This window comes from Tinamus guttatus, unplaced genomic scaffold (genome assembly GCF_059628265.1).
Source record: "Tinamus guttatus ecotype Peru unplaced genomic scaffold, ASM5962826v1 Tinamus_guttatus_pri_ptg000615l, whole genome shotgun sequence".
Taxonomy (NCBI): Eukaryota; Metazoa; Chordata; class Aves; order Tinamiformes; family Tinamidae; genus Tinamus; species Tinamus guttatus.
In genome coordinates this window covers 22,739-36,214 of record NW_028289149.1, presented here as the reverse complement: position 1 = coordinate 36,214, position 13,476 = coordinate 22,739, and the positions used below count along the sequence as shown (strand labels likewise).

The 13,476-nt window shown below is 68.4% G+C and overlaps 2 protein-coding genes and 1 long non-coding RNA gene across 3 annotated transcripts in view; 1 reads left to right on the top strand and 2 right to left on the bottom strand.

Moving 5' to 3' along the window:
- DNAJB1 (DnaJ heat shock protein family (Hsp40) member B1) overlaps positions 1-1,862 on the bottom strand; it is a 77,802-nt gene extending 75,940 nt beyond the window's left edge. Inside the window, exon 1 of the mRNA XM_088535101.1 lies at positions 1,849-1,862. The gene's annotated coding sequence lies outside the window, so the exon portion shown is untranslated. The remainder of the gene's footprint in view (positions 1-1,848) is intronic.
- PCP2 (Purkinje cell protein 2) lies at positions 1,148-2,865 on the top strand. Its single transcript, XM_088535096.1, has 4 exons — positions 1,148-1,213; positions 1,725-1,812; positions 2,315-2,415; positions 2,857-2,865. The coding sequence occupies exons 1-4, from the start codon at positions 1,148-1,150 to the stop codon at positions 2,863-2,865; spliced, it is 264 nt and encodes an 87-aa protein (XP_088391222.1).
- A 1,369-nt stretch (positions 2,866-4,234) lies between these two features.
- Positions 4,235-7,034, bottom strand: LOC148592385 (uncharacterized). Its single transcript, XR_015913946.1, has 3 exons — positions 6,975-7,034; positions 6,194-6,280; positions 4,235-4,297 (listed from the first exon to the last, which is right to left on the bottom strand). It is a non-coding gene; the product is annotated as an uncharacterized LOC148592385 (long non-coding RNA).
- Positions 7,035-13,476: the final 6,442 nt, after the last annotated feature.

Below are 13,476 nucleotides of genomic sequence, written 5' to 3'. Positions count from 1 at the left end.
ACCCAGAGGTCCCTATAGCCCCCCCAGCACCCATAGGAGCCCCTCGCAGCCCCCAGCACCCTTGGGACCCCCCCAGCTTGTGTGAGCCCTGGGGCACCCCCGAGCACCTGCGTCTCCCGGGCACCCATGGGTGTCCCCGAGCACCCATGGGTGCCCCTGATGCACCCAGGGGCACCCTGGAGCACCCCAAAACTCCCATGTCCCCAATGCACCCCCGGGCACCCATAGGGACCCCTAATGCCCACATGTCCCCCCGGGACACCCATGGGCGCCCCAAAGCTCCCATGCCCCCCCCGGGCACCCTGGGGCGCCCATGCACCCCCCATGCACCCATGGGCGCCCCAAAGGCACCCATGTCCCCCCTGGCACCCATGGGCAGCCATAGGGACCCCAAATGCACCTGGGAGCACCCATGGGCGCCCATGTGCCCCAATGCACCCCATGGGCACCCCTAGTGCACCCATGGGCGCCCCCCATGCACCCATGGGCACCCCAAAGCCCTCACGTCCTCCCGGGCACCCATGGGCAGCCATAGGGACTGCAAATGCACCCGGGGGCACCCCAGGGTGCTCATGCGCCCCAATGCACCCCATGGGCACCCCTAATGCACCCATGGGCGCCCTGGGGCACCCATGTCCCCCCCAAACCCCCATACGGACCCCTAATGCCCCCCGGGACCCCCAGGGGCACCCCACAGCACCCCAAAACTCCCATGTCCCCCATGCACCCCCTGGGCACCCATGGGCGCCCCTACTGCACCCATGGGCTCCCCGATGCCCCCGTGCCCCCCCCCGGGCACCCATGGGCCCCCCCGGCCCCTCCAGGTGCCGGCGGGCGCTGCCCCCCCCCGCGGGGCCGAATGATCCGGATAATCCGGGGCCGGGGGGGGCACCCAGGGGTGGGGGCGCCCGGGGGCTATAAAGGGCGGCGGGGGCCACCCGCGTCACCCAGAGCCGCTGTCACCCGGAGCCGGCGTCACCCGGAGCCGGCGTCACCCCAACTGGGTGTCACCCCAGCTCGGTGTCACCCGGAGCTGGTGTCACCCCAATTGGGTGTCACCCGGAGCCGCTGTCACCCACAGTCGGTGTCACCTGAATCCGGTGTCACCCCAACTCGGTGTCACCCCCGTCCGGTGTCACCGGGCGCCATGGCCGCCCCCCCCGGGGACGAGGCCAAGAAGGAGCTGGAGGCCGGTTCGGACCCGGGCAGCGAGGTGAGGGGGGGGCGGGGGGCACCCATGGGTGCTGGGGGGGGTGGGGGGGTCCCGGGTGCCTTGGGGGGGGGGGGGGGTGACCTGTCCCTAGGGTGGCACCGTGGGGGAGGGGAGGGTCTCGGACGCCTGGGCCCCTGGGGTGGAGGCGGGAGGGGGTCCCCTGGTTGAGGGGCCCCTGGGAAGGGCACCCAAGGGTGGGCGGCCCGGACGCCGGGGCCCCTCGGGACGTGTTAGCAGAGCCCCCCCCACCGGACAGGGGCTGTCCCGGACGCCGGGGCCCCGTGAGCGGGTGCGGGGGTGTCCCCTGACTCGGGTGTCCCCTGATTCAGGGTGTCCCCTGACTCGGGGTGTCCCCTGACTCGGGTGTCCCCTGCCCGGTGTCCCCTGATTCAGGGTGTCCCCCGCCCGGTGTCCCCTGACTCGGGTGTCCCCTGACTCGGGGTGTCCCCGCCCGGTGTCCCCCACTCGGTGTCCCCTGACTCGGGTCCCCCCTGACTCGGGTCCCCCCCAGGAGGGCTCCCCGGAGCCCCCCGAACAGGCCGGTTTCTTCGCGCTGCTGAGCGCGGTCCAGGGCAGCCGCCTGGAGCAGCAGCGCTGCAGCCTCCCGCCCGCCGCCGACGGTGACACGGGGACACGGAGGGGACACGGAGGGGACACGGGAGCGGGGGGACAGGGGGACATGGGGGGACACAGAGGGGACGGGGAAGGGGGGACTTGGGGGACACGGGGACTGGGGGGATGGGGGGGCACGGGGATGGGGGGACAACGGCGACACGGTGGGGACACAAGGACAGGGGGACATGGGACACGGGGACGGGGGGACACGGGGACCTGGGGGCGCGGGGGGGACACGGGGGGACACGGGGACGGGGTGGGGTGGGGGCCGCGCCGTTCCCGCCCGCGGCGCTTTTTCCCGCGGTCGGGGCGGGGCCTAGAGGGGAGGGGCGGGGCCTCAAGGCGGGGGCGGGCGCAGAGTGGGGGCGTGTCCTCCCGGGGCGGGGAGGGGGGCGTGTCCTCGAGGGGAGCGCGTCACGGCGGGGGGCGTGTCCCACTCGAGGGGGCGTGTCCCCGCCGTGACGCGGCGCTGACGTCACGGCGCAGGCGCGGAGGCGCTGCTGGAGCTGCTGGCGCATGCGCAGGGCCGCCGCATGGACGAGCAGCGGCTGCGCGTGGAGCAGATGCCCGGGTTCCCCCCCCCGCGGGTGCGCGCGCAGGGGGCGGGGCCACGGGGGGCGGGGCATCCACCGGGGGGCGGGGCATCCACCGGGGGGCGGGGCATCCACCGGGGGGCGGGACCGAAGGGGGCACCCACGGGTGGATCCAATGGGGGGGCCGTAGGGGGGAGCCCATGGGGGGGCACCTATAGGGTGGGCACCCATGGGGGCACCCATGGGGGGGGGGGGGGCGCACCCATTGGGGGGGGTCACCCATGGGGGGGGACCCGGGGTGGGGGGACACGACAGGGGCACCCATATGTGTGTGGGGGGAGGGGTGTCCCCTGAGGGGGGGCACCCATGGGGGGGGCAATGGGAGGAGCACCCGGGGGGGGCTCATGGGGGGGAGGGGACACCCACGGGGGGAGCACCCAAATTGGGGGGGGGTGACAGCGGTGTCACCTCCCCCCCACCCCGCTTTGTCCCCAGCAGAAGTGAGAGCTGCAGCCGGGAGCCCCCTGTGTCACCGGCCCCTCCCCTCCCCCGGTGTCACCGGTGTCACCAGCAGCCCCATCCCGTGACCCCCCCCCCCCCAATAAAATGTCCCCTCCCCCCCCGCCTGTCTGCTCTGCGCTGGCACCTGGGGACACCGGGTGGCACTTGGGGACATGGCACAGTCAGGGCCATGGGTGGCGCTTGGGCATGGGACATCCAAATCACTGGGTGGCACTTGGGGACATGGGACACCCACGTCATGGGGTGGCACTTGGGACACCTGGGTGGCACTTTGGGCTGTGTGACAACCAAATCATCGGGTGGCACTTGGGGACATGGCACAGTTGGGTCCTTGGATGGCACTTGAGGACATGGGACATCCGGGTGACACCTGGGTGGCATTTCCAAGTCACTGGGTGTGCTTAGGGACATCTGGGTGGCACTTGGGGACACAGGACACCTGGGTGGCACTAGGGGACACTGGACATCCAGGTTTGCTGGTGGCACTTGGGGACACAGGACACCTGGGTGGCACTAGGTGACCCAGAGTCTCTTGGTGGCACTTGGGGACACCAGGGCTGCACATGGGAGCCCTCGGGGACATGGGACACCCAGGGCTGGCAGCAGGGGACACGAGTGACACCCCGGTGGCACTTGGGGACAAACACGTGGCAGCTGCACGGGGAGGGGCCAGCACCGTTTATTGGAGCCTGGGGACATTGTGGGTGGCACCAAGTGTCCCCAAGGGGTTGCGCGGGCCCTGGTCAAAGTCCCCTCTGTCCCCAACGCGTCCCCAGCGGTGGCATCAGGACAGGTCTGCACGTCCCTTATGTCACCGGTATGTCCCCATGATGCCACCAGGCCACATCTGTGTGTCCCTTATGTCACTGACGCGTCTCTGTGATGTCACCAGGCTGTATCCGCATGTCCCTTATGTCCCCAGCGTATCCCCACGATGTCACCAGGCCATGTCGGTGTGTCCCTCGTATCACCGATGTGTCCCCATGATGTCACCAGGCCGCATCCATGTGTCCCTTATGTCACTGGCGTGTCCCCATGCTGTCACCAGGCCACATCTGTACATCCTTTATGTCACCAACGTGTCCCTGTGATGTCACCAGGCCACATCCATGTATCCCTTATGTCACCGGTGTGTCCCCGTGATGTCACCAAGCTGTGTCTGCATGTCCCTTACTCCATCGACGTGTCCCCACGATGCCACCAGGCCATGTCTGTGTATTCTTTGTGTCACTGATGTGCCTCCATGATGTCACCAGGCCACATCCATGTGTCCCTTATGTCACCGGTGTGTCCCCGCGATGTCCCCAGGCCGCAGCCGCGTGTCCTCTCTGTCACCGCGGTGTCACCGGGGCCCTCAGCGGGTCCCCTCCTGCGCCCGGCGCAGCCGCTCCTTGAGCTCCCGCATCCGCCGCCGCTGCGGGGACAGGGACACGGGGACATGGGGACATCAGGACACGGGGACAGGGACATGGGGACACAAGGAGGGGGACAGGGACATGGGCACGGGGAGGGGGACATGGGGACACAGGGAGGGGGACAGGGACACGGCGATGGGGACATGGGGACAGGGACATGGGGACACCGGGACATGGGGACAGGACATGGGGACAGGGACATGGGGACAGGGACATGAGGACAGGAACATGGGGACACGGGGACATGGGGACACGGGGACAGGGACATGGGGACACGGGGACAGGGACACGGGGACATCGGGACAGGGGGACAGGGACATGAGGACAGGAACATGGGGACACGGGGACATGGGGACACGGGGACAGGGACATGGGGACACAAGGAGGGGGACAAGGACATGGGACATGGGGACAGGGACATGGGAACACAGGACATGGGGATGGGGACATGGGGACAGGGACACAGGGACATGGCCTGCAGGTGTCCCCTCCTGACTTGGGCTTGGCGAGAGGGAGGGGACACTGGGGGTGGCACTGGGGACAGTGGGAACAGGATTGGGGACACCGGGTGGCCCTGGGGACACCGGGGTGACACCGGGGTGACACAGGGGACAGCACTGGGGACACTGGGGGTGGCACTGGGGACAGTGCTGGGGGCACTGGGACGGCCCTGGGGACATTGGGATGGTCCCAGGGACACCGGGGATGGCCCTGGGGACACTGGGTGGCCCTGGGGACACCGGGGTGACACCGGGGTGACACAGGGGACAGCACTGGGGACACTGGGGGTGGCACTGGGGACAGTGCTGGGGGCACTGGGACGGCCCTGGGGACATTGGGATGGTCCCAGGGACACCGGGGATGGCCCTGGGGACACCGGGTGGCCCTGGGGACACCGGGGTGACACCGGGGTGACACGGGGGACACCGGGGCCGCCGCTCTCACCCGCTCGGGGTCGTCGGGGGGGAAGATCTCCCGCTGCGGAAGGAGGGGGCGTCACCGGGGGGGGACGGGGGCCCCGGCGTCCGGGTGTCCCCATCCCCCCCCAACAAGGGGCCCCGGCGTCCGGGCACAGCCCCCCCCGTCCCCCCTGTCCCTGTCACCTTCCTGTGCCCCATGAGGGGCCCTGGTGTCCCCGTCCCCCCTGTCCCCCGTCCCCTGTCCTTGTCACCTTCCTGCGCTCCACAAGGGGCCCCAGTGTCCCCGTCCCCCCTGTCCCTCCGGTGTCCCCGTCACCTTCTTGCGCTCCAGGAGGGGCCCCGGTGTCCCTGTCCCCCCGATGTCCCCTGTCCCCGTCACCTTCCTGCACTCCACAAGGGGCCCTGGTGTCCCCGTCCCCTGTCCCCCTGGTGTCCCCTGTCCCCCTGTCCCCGTCACCTTCCTGTGCTCCAGGAGGGGCCCCGGTGTCCCCATCCCCCCGGTGTCCCCGTCCTCCCTGTCCCCTGTCCCCCCTGTCCCCCCGATGTCCCCCCTGTCCCCCTGTCCCTGTCCCCGTCACCTTCCTGCGCTCCACAAGGGGCCCCAGTGTCCCCTGTCCCCCCGTCCCTCCTGTCCCCCCGGTGTCCCCGTCCCCCCTGTCCCCCTGTCCCTGTCACCTTCCTGCGCTCCACGAGCGGCCCCTGTCCCCCCGTCCCCCTGGTGTCCCCATCCCCCCTGTCCCCCCGTCCCTGTCCCCTCCGTCCCCGTCACCTTCCTGCGCTCCACAAGGGGCCCCAGTGTCCCCATCCCCCCGTCCCTCCTGTCCCCCCGGTGTCCCCGTCCCCCCTGTCCCCCCGTCCCTGTCCCCCTGTCCCCGTCACCTTCCTGCGCTCCAGGAGGGGCCCTGGTGTCCCTGTCCCCCCAGTGTCCCCGTCCTCCCTGTCCCCTGTCCCCCCCGTCCCCGCTGTCCCCGTCACCTTCCTGCGCTCCACGCGCTCCTCGAAGTAGCCGCCCTGGTTGGACACCCAGAACATGGAGACGGGGAAGGACAAATAGAGGAGCATCTGGGGACAGGGACAGCGGGGGTCACCGCGAGGACACGGGGACATCAGGAGTGTCACCTGGGGGACACGGGGGGACCACGGGGGACATGGGGACACGGAGTGTCACCATGGGGGACATGGGGGCACCGGGGTGTCCCCGGAGAGGGGGACACGGGGACACCAAGGGGGGTCACAGGGACATGGGGGGTGTCACCAAGGGGGACATGGGGGGGGGCACAGGAACATCAGGGGTGTCACCAGGAGGGATATGGGGATACGGGGGTCACCAAGGGGAACACGGGGACACCGAGGGGGGGACATGGGGACATGGGGGGTGCCACCAAGGGGGACATGGGGACACCAAAGGGGGGAACACAGGGGGGGTCACAGGGACATTGGGGGTGCCCGCGACAGGGGGACATGAGGTCACCAAGGGGGGGGGGGGGCACACGGGGTCATGTGACCCCTCCCCAATGTCCCCTGCCCCCCCGGGGTCCCCTGAGGCCCCTTGGGGACACCAGGGCCACCCGCGGGGGGGGGGGGGGGAACGTGCTGCCTCCCCCGACCCCCCTTATTGCCCCCCCGGGGGCCTAAAACCCCCCCGACCCCCCCCCCCATGGTCCTATTGCCCCCCTCAAACACCCCCCCCCCCAGGCCCGTTTTGCCCCCCCGACCCAAATACCCCCCCCTTATTGCCCCCCCCCGCCCCGCGCACCCGGAACACCTCCAGCTTCACCCCCATGGCGGCGCCCGCGCCGCGCCGGCCGCGCCGCCCCGCAGCATCGCGGCCCCCCATTGGCCGCCCGCGCAGCGTCGGCGCCTCCCATTGGCGGGCGGCGGCGGGAGGCGGGGCGGGGCGCGGCTGAGGCGGGGCGGGGCGCGAAGCGCGGCGCGTGACGTCAGCGAGGCACGTGACGTCACTCAGCGCGCCGGAAGCGCGGGCGGGAGCTGGCGGCCATGGCGGAGCGAGAGGGGCCGGAGGCGACGGAAGCGACAGAAACGGGGACAAAAATGGCAGAAACGGGGACAAAAGTGACAGAGATGGGGACGGAAACCACAGAAATGGTGACAGAAACCCCCGAAATGGCGACGGAGCGACAGGGGCGGCGGAGGGAGCGGCGACAGAGACGGCAGAGGCGACAGAGGGGACGACAGAGATGCGACAGAGGCGACAGAGGCGGCGACAGAGGCGACAGGAATGGTGACAGAAGCGACGCAAATGGCGGTAGAGGTGGCAGAAGCGACAGAGGCGACGGAAATGGGGATAGAGGCGACAGAGGTGGGGACGGAGGCGACAGAGGCGGCGACAGAAGGACAGAAGAGGCGACAGAGATGGCGACAGAGGGGACAGAGATGGCGACAGAGGCGACAGAGGCGACAGCGGCCGCGGGGCGCCCGGAGCTGCTCTTGGTGAGTGGGGGAGGGGCGCGGGCGCCATCTTGCGGGGGCGGGGCCACGTGGGGGGGTTGGGGACACCCCGGTGTCCCGCGGTCGCCGCTGTCCCTCCCCTCCGGGTCGCTCTGTCCCCGTGGGCCCTGGCTCTGTCCCCAAGGGTGTCCCAAGGTGTCCCCAAGGGTGTCCCCACCCTGTCCCCTTGCTCTGTCCCCGCTCTGTGTCCCCACTGGTGTCCCGTGTCCCCATTGGTGTCCGTGTCCCCATCCATGTCCCTTCCTCTCTGTCCTTGTCTTCTTGTCCCGCTGTCCCCTCATCCCCCCCATGTCCCCATCCCTGTCCCCCGTTGTCACCTCCCTCCTCATCACCATCCTCACGTTGTCCCCCTCACGTCCCCATGTCCCCCTATGTCCCGTGTCCCTGTGTCCCCCAACGTCCTCACATCTTCCTGTCCCCTAATGTCCCCATATGTTCCCCGATGCGGACGTGAGGGGACACGGGGACAAGTTCCCCCTCTCATTCTCATGTCCCCTGACGTCCCCATGTGTCCCCAATGTCCCTCATTGTCCCCAGGCCGCCGAGGACGTGTCCCATGAGGAGCAGCTCCTGGCTCCATGTCCCCGATGTCCCTGTTATCCCCAATGTCCCCGATGTCCCTCATTGTCCCTGATGTCCCTCATTGTCCCCGATGTCCCCAATGTCCCTCGTTGTCCCCAGGCTGCGGAGGACGTGTCCCACGAGGAGCAGCTCCTGGCTCCATGTCCCCGTTATCCCCAATGTCCCCGATGTCCTTCATTATCCCAATGTCCCCGATGTCCCTCATTGTCCCGATGTCCCTCATTGTCCCCAATGTCCCTCATTGTCCCCAGGCCGCCGAGGACGTGTCCCACGAGGAGCAGCTCCTGCGCTGTCCCTTCTCGGTCCCCTCCTGGCTCCGTGTCCCCGTTATCCCCGATGTCCCCGATGTCTCCGTTATCCCCAATGTCCCCGATGTCCCTCATTGTCCCCAATGTCCCTCATTGTCCCAGGCCGCGGAGGACGTGTCCCACGAGGAGCAGCTCCTGCGCTGTCCCTTCTCGGTCCGTTCCTGGCTGCGCTACCTGGACGCCAAGCGCCGGGCGCCGCCCGCGCGGCTCAACCTGCTGTACGAGAGGGCCCTGCGGCAGCTGCCGGGGCAGGTGGGACCGCGGTGTCACCAATGTGTCACCAACGGGTCATCGGGGTCACCACCGTGTCCCGGCTGGGGTCCCATAACATCCCCTGGGTCACTGCGACATCCCCATGGGGGTCCCATAACGTCACCGTGTTCCCAGGGCCCTGCGGCAGCTGCTGGGCAGGTGGGACCACGGTGTCACCAACGGGTCACCAGGGCCACCACCGTGTCCCCTGGGGTCACTGCAATGTCCCATGGGGTCCTATAACGTCACTCTGTCCCCAGGGCCCTGCGGCAGCTGCCGGGCAGGTGGGACACTGCAATGTCACCAACGGGTCACCAACGGGTCACCGATGGGTCACCGGGGCCACCACGGTGTCACCAGGCCACCACCATGTCCCCTGGGGTCCCATAACATCCCCTGGGGTCACTGCAATGTCCCCATGGGGTCCCATAACGTCACTGTGTCGCCAGGGCCCTGTGCCAGCTGCCGGGCAGGTGGGACCGCAGCATCACCACGTGTCACCAACGGGTCACCAATGTGTCCCCAGGGCCACCATCGTGTCCCCTGGGATCACTGCAATCTCCCATGGAGTCCTATAACATCACCGTGTCCCCAGGGCCCTGCGCCAGCTGCCCAGCTGGTGGAACCATAGTGTCACCAACATGTCACCAACGGGTCATCGGGGTCACCACCATGTCCCCTGGGGTCACTGCAATGTCCCCATGGGGTCCTATAATGTCACTGTGTCCCCAGGGCCCTGCGGCAGCTGCCAGGCAGGTGGGACACCGCGATGTCACCGACGGGTCACCGGGCCACCACGGTGTCACCAGGGCCACCACCGTGTCCCCTGGGGTCCCATAACATCCCTGGGTCACTGCGACATCCCCATGGGGTCCCATAACGTCACTGTGTCCCCAGGGCCCTGCGCCAGCTGCCGGGCAGGTGGGACCACAACGTCACCAACAGGTCACCAACGTGTCCCCAGGGCCACCATGGTGTCACCAGGGCCACCACCATGTCCCCTGGGGTCACTGCAATGTCCCCATGGGGTCCCATAACATCCCCGGGTCACTGCAACGTCCCCTTGGAGTCCCATAACATCGCTGTCCCCAGGGCCCTGCGCCAGCTGCCTGGCAGGTGGGACCGTGGTGTCACCAACGGGTCACCGGGGCCATCACCGTGTCCCCTTGGACACAGCCATGTCCCCTGGTTTCACTGCAACGTCCCCTTGGCGTCCCATAGTGTCACCGTGTCCCCAGGGCCCTGCGCCAGCTGCCCGGCAGGTGGACCGTGATGTCACCAACGTGTCCCCAGGGCCACCGTGGTGTCACCAAGATGTCCCCAGGGCCACCACCATGTCCCTGGGGCAGAACCATGTCCCATATAGGGTCCATAACATCCCCGCCATGTCCCTAGGGCCACCAGGACGTCCTCTGGGGGTCAGTGTCACATCCCCACAGGGCCACTGGGTGTCCCACAGGGTCACCGTGATGTCCCCCGGGGTCACTGCAATGTCCCCTGGGCACAGGGAGGGTCCCCATGGGGAGAGAGGAGGGGGGCAGCTGGTTGGGGGGTGGTGGCCCCCGTGGTGACCATGGTGGTGACGTCAATGGAGCCATGATGGTGACCGTGGTGGTGGCTCTGGTGATGGCCATGGTGGTGACCAGGGTGGTGGCCACGACGGTGGCCCTGGTGGTGGCCGGGTGCTGGCGGCAGTGGCCACGATGGTGACCAGGGTGGTGGCCCCGTTGGCACAGGGTGCTCATGACGGTGGCCAAGGTGGTGGCCAGGTGCTCATGGTGGTGGCCGCGATGGTGACCAGGGGGGGTGGCCCCAGTTGTGGCCATGATGGTGACCGGGGTGGTGGCCCTGGGGGCACTGGGTGCTCACGATGGTGACCAGGGTGGTGGTGATGGGGGAGACCATGGTGGTGACCAGGGTGGTGGCTGGGATGGTGGCCAGGTGACCAGGGTGGTGGCCACAATGGTGACTTCGATGGTGACCAGGGTGGTGGCCCGGTGGCACTGGGTGCTCATGGTGGTGTCTATGATGGTGGCCAGGATGGTGGCCCCGGTGGCACTGGTGCTCATGGTGGTGGCCACGATGGTGACCAGGGTGGTGGCCACAATGGTGACCTCAATGGTGACCGGGGTGGTGGCCCCGATGGCACTGGGTGCTCATGGTGGTGGCCCCACTGGTGGCTGGGTGACCAGGGTGGGTACCCTGGTGGCACTGGGTGCTCATGATGGTGGCCATGGTGGTGACCAGGGTGGTGGTCCCAGTGGCACTGGGTGCTCACGATGGCGACCAGGGTGGTGGCCCCACTGGTGGCACTGGGTGCTCACGATGGTGGCCACGATGGTGACCATGGTGGTGGCCCTGGTGGCAGTGGGTGCTCACGATGGTGACCAGGGTGGCGGTCATGGTGGAGACCATGATGGTGACCTGAGTGGTGGCTGGGGTGGTGGCCAGGTGACCAGGGTGGTGGCCACAATGGTGACCTCAGTGCTGACCAGGATGGTGGCCCTGATGGCACTGGGTGCTCATGGTGGTCACCACGATGGTGACCAGGGTGGTGGCCACATGATGACCTCGTTGGTGACCAGGGTGGTGGCCCCACTGGTGGCACTGGGTGTACATGGTGGTGGCCACGATGGTGACCAACGTGGTGGCCACAATGGTGACCTCAATGGTGACGGGGTGGTGGCCCCGGTGGCACTGGGTGCTCACGATGGTGACCAGGGTGGTGGCCCCGGTGGCAGTGGGTGCTTGCGGGGGTGGCCATGGTGGTGACCAGGGTGGTGGCCCCGGTGGCACTGGGTGCTCACGATGGTGACCAGGGTGGCGGTCATGGTGGAGACCATGATGGTGACCTGAGTGGTGGCTGGGTGGTGGCCAGGTGACCAGGGTGGTGGCCACAATGGTGACCTCAGTGCTGACCAGGATGGTGGCCCTGATGGCACTGGGTGCTCATGGTGGTCACCACGATGGTGACCAGGGTGGTGGCCATGATGGTGACCTCAATGGTGGCCCGCTGGTGACCAGTGACCAGGGTGTGGCCCCACTGGTGGCACTGGGTGTTCATGGTGGTGGCCAGGTGACCAGGGTTGTGGCCACAATGGTGACCTCAATGCTGACCAGGATGGTGGCCCTGGTGGCACTGGGTGCTCATGGTGGTGGCCACGATGGTGACCAACGTGGTGGCCACAATGGTGACCTCAATGGTGACTGGGGTGGTGGCCCTGGTGGCACTGGGTGCTCACGATGGTGACCAGGGTGGTGGCCCCGGTGGCAGTGGGTGCTCGCGGGGGTGGCCATGGTGGTGACCAGGATGGTGGCCCCAGTGGCACTGGGTGCTCATGATGGTGACCAGGGTGGTGGCCCTGGTGGCACTGGGTGCTCATGGTGGTGGCCATGATGGTGACCAGGGTGGTGGCCCCCGGTGGCACTGGGTGCTCGCGGCGGTGGCCCCGCTGGTGGCCCGCGGTGGCCCCGCGGTGGCCCTGTCCCCACGGTCCCCGCTGTCCCCGCAGCTACAAGCTCTGGTACCTCTACCTGAAGCAGCGACGGCGCCAGGTGAAGGCCAAGTGCGTCACCGACCCGGCCTACGAGGAGGCCAACAACTGCCACGAGCGCGCCCTGGTCTTCATGCACAAGGGTGGGGACACCGTGGGGACACCCAGGGGACATGGAGGGACATGGGGGACACCCAGGGGACGGAGCGCCCTGGTCTTCATGCACAAGGTGGGGACATGGGGAACCCACGGGACACTGTGGGGACACCCAGGGGTCAATGTGCCCTGGTCTTCATGCACAAGGTGGGGACACCATGGGGACAGCGTGGGACACCCAGGGACATGGAGGGACATGGGACACCCAGGGGACGGAGCGCCCTGGTCTTCATGCACAAGGTGGGGACATGGGGACACCCAGGGGACAGCGGTGGGGACACCCAGGGGACACTGTGGGGGACAGCGCGCCCTGGTCTTCATGCACAAAGTGGGGACACATGAGAGACATGGGGACACCCAGGGGACGGAGCGCCCTGGTCTTCATGCACAAGGTGGGGACACCGTGGGGACACCATGGGGACACCATGGGGACACCCAGGGGACATGGAGGGACATGGGGACACCCAGGGGGACAGCGCGCGCTTGTCTTCATGCACAAGGTGGGGACACCATGGGGACAGCCAGGGGCCCCTCAGGGGGCAGCGCACGCTGGTCTTCATGCACAAGGTGGGACATGGGGACACCGTGGGGACACCGTGGGGACAAGCGCGCCCTGGTCTTCATGCACAAGGTGGAGACACTGTGGGGACACTCAGGGGACATAGAGGGACATGGGGACACCCAGGGGACAGCGCGCGCTTGTCTTCATGCATAAGGTGGGGACACCCAGGGGACACCCAGGGGACATGGAGGGACATGGGACACCCAGGGACAGAGCGCCCTGGTCTTTATGCACAAGGTGGGGACACGGGGACGCCGTGGGGACAGCATGGGGACACCGTGGGGACACCCAGGGGACATGGAGAGACATGGGGATACTCAGGGACAGCCAGGGGACAGCGTGGGGACACCCAGGGGAGAGCGCGCCCTGGTCTTCACGCAGAAGGTGGGACATGGGGACAGCGTGGGGACACTACAAGAGGGGACAGCAGGGAGA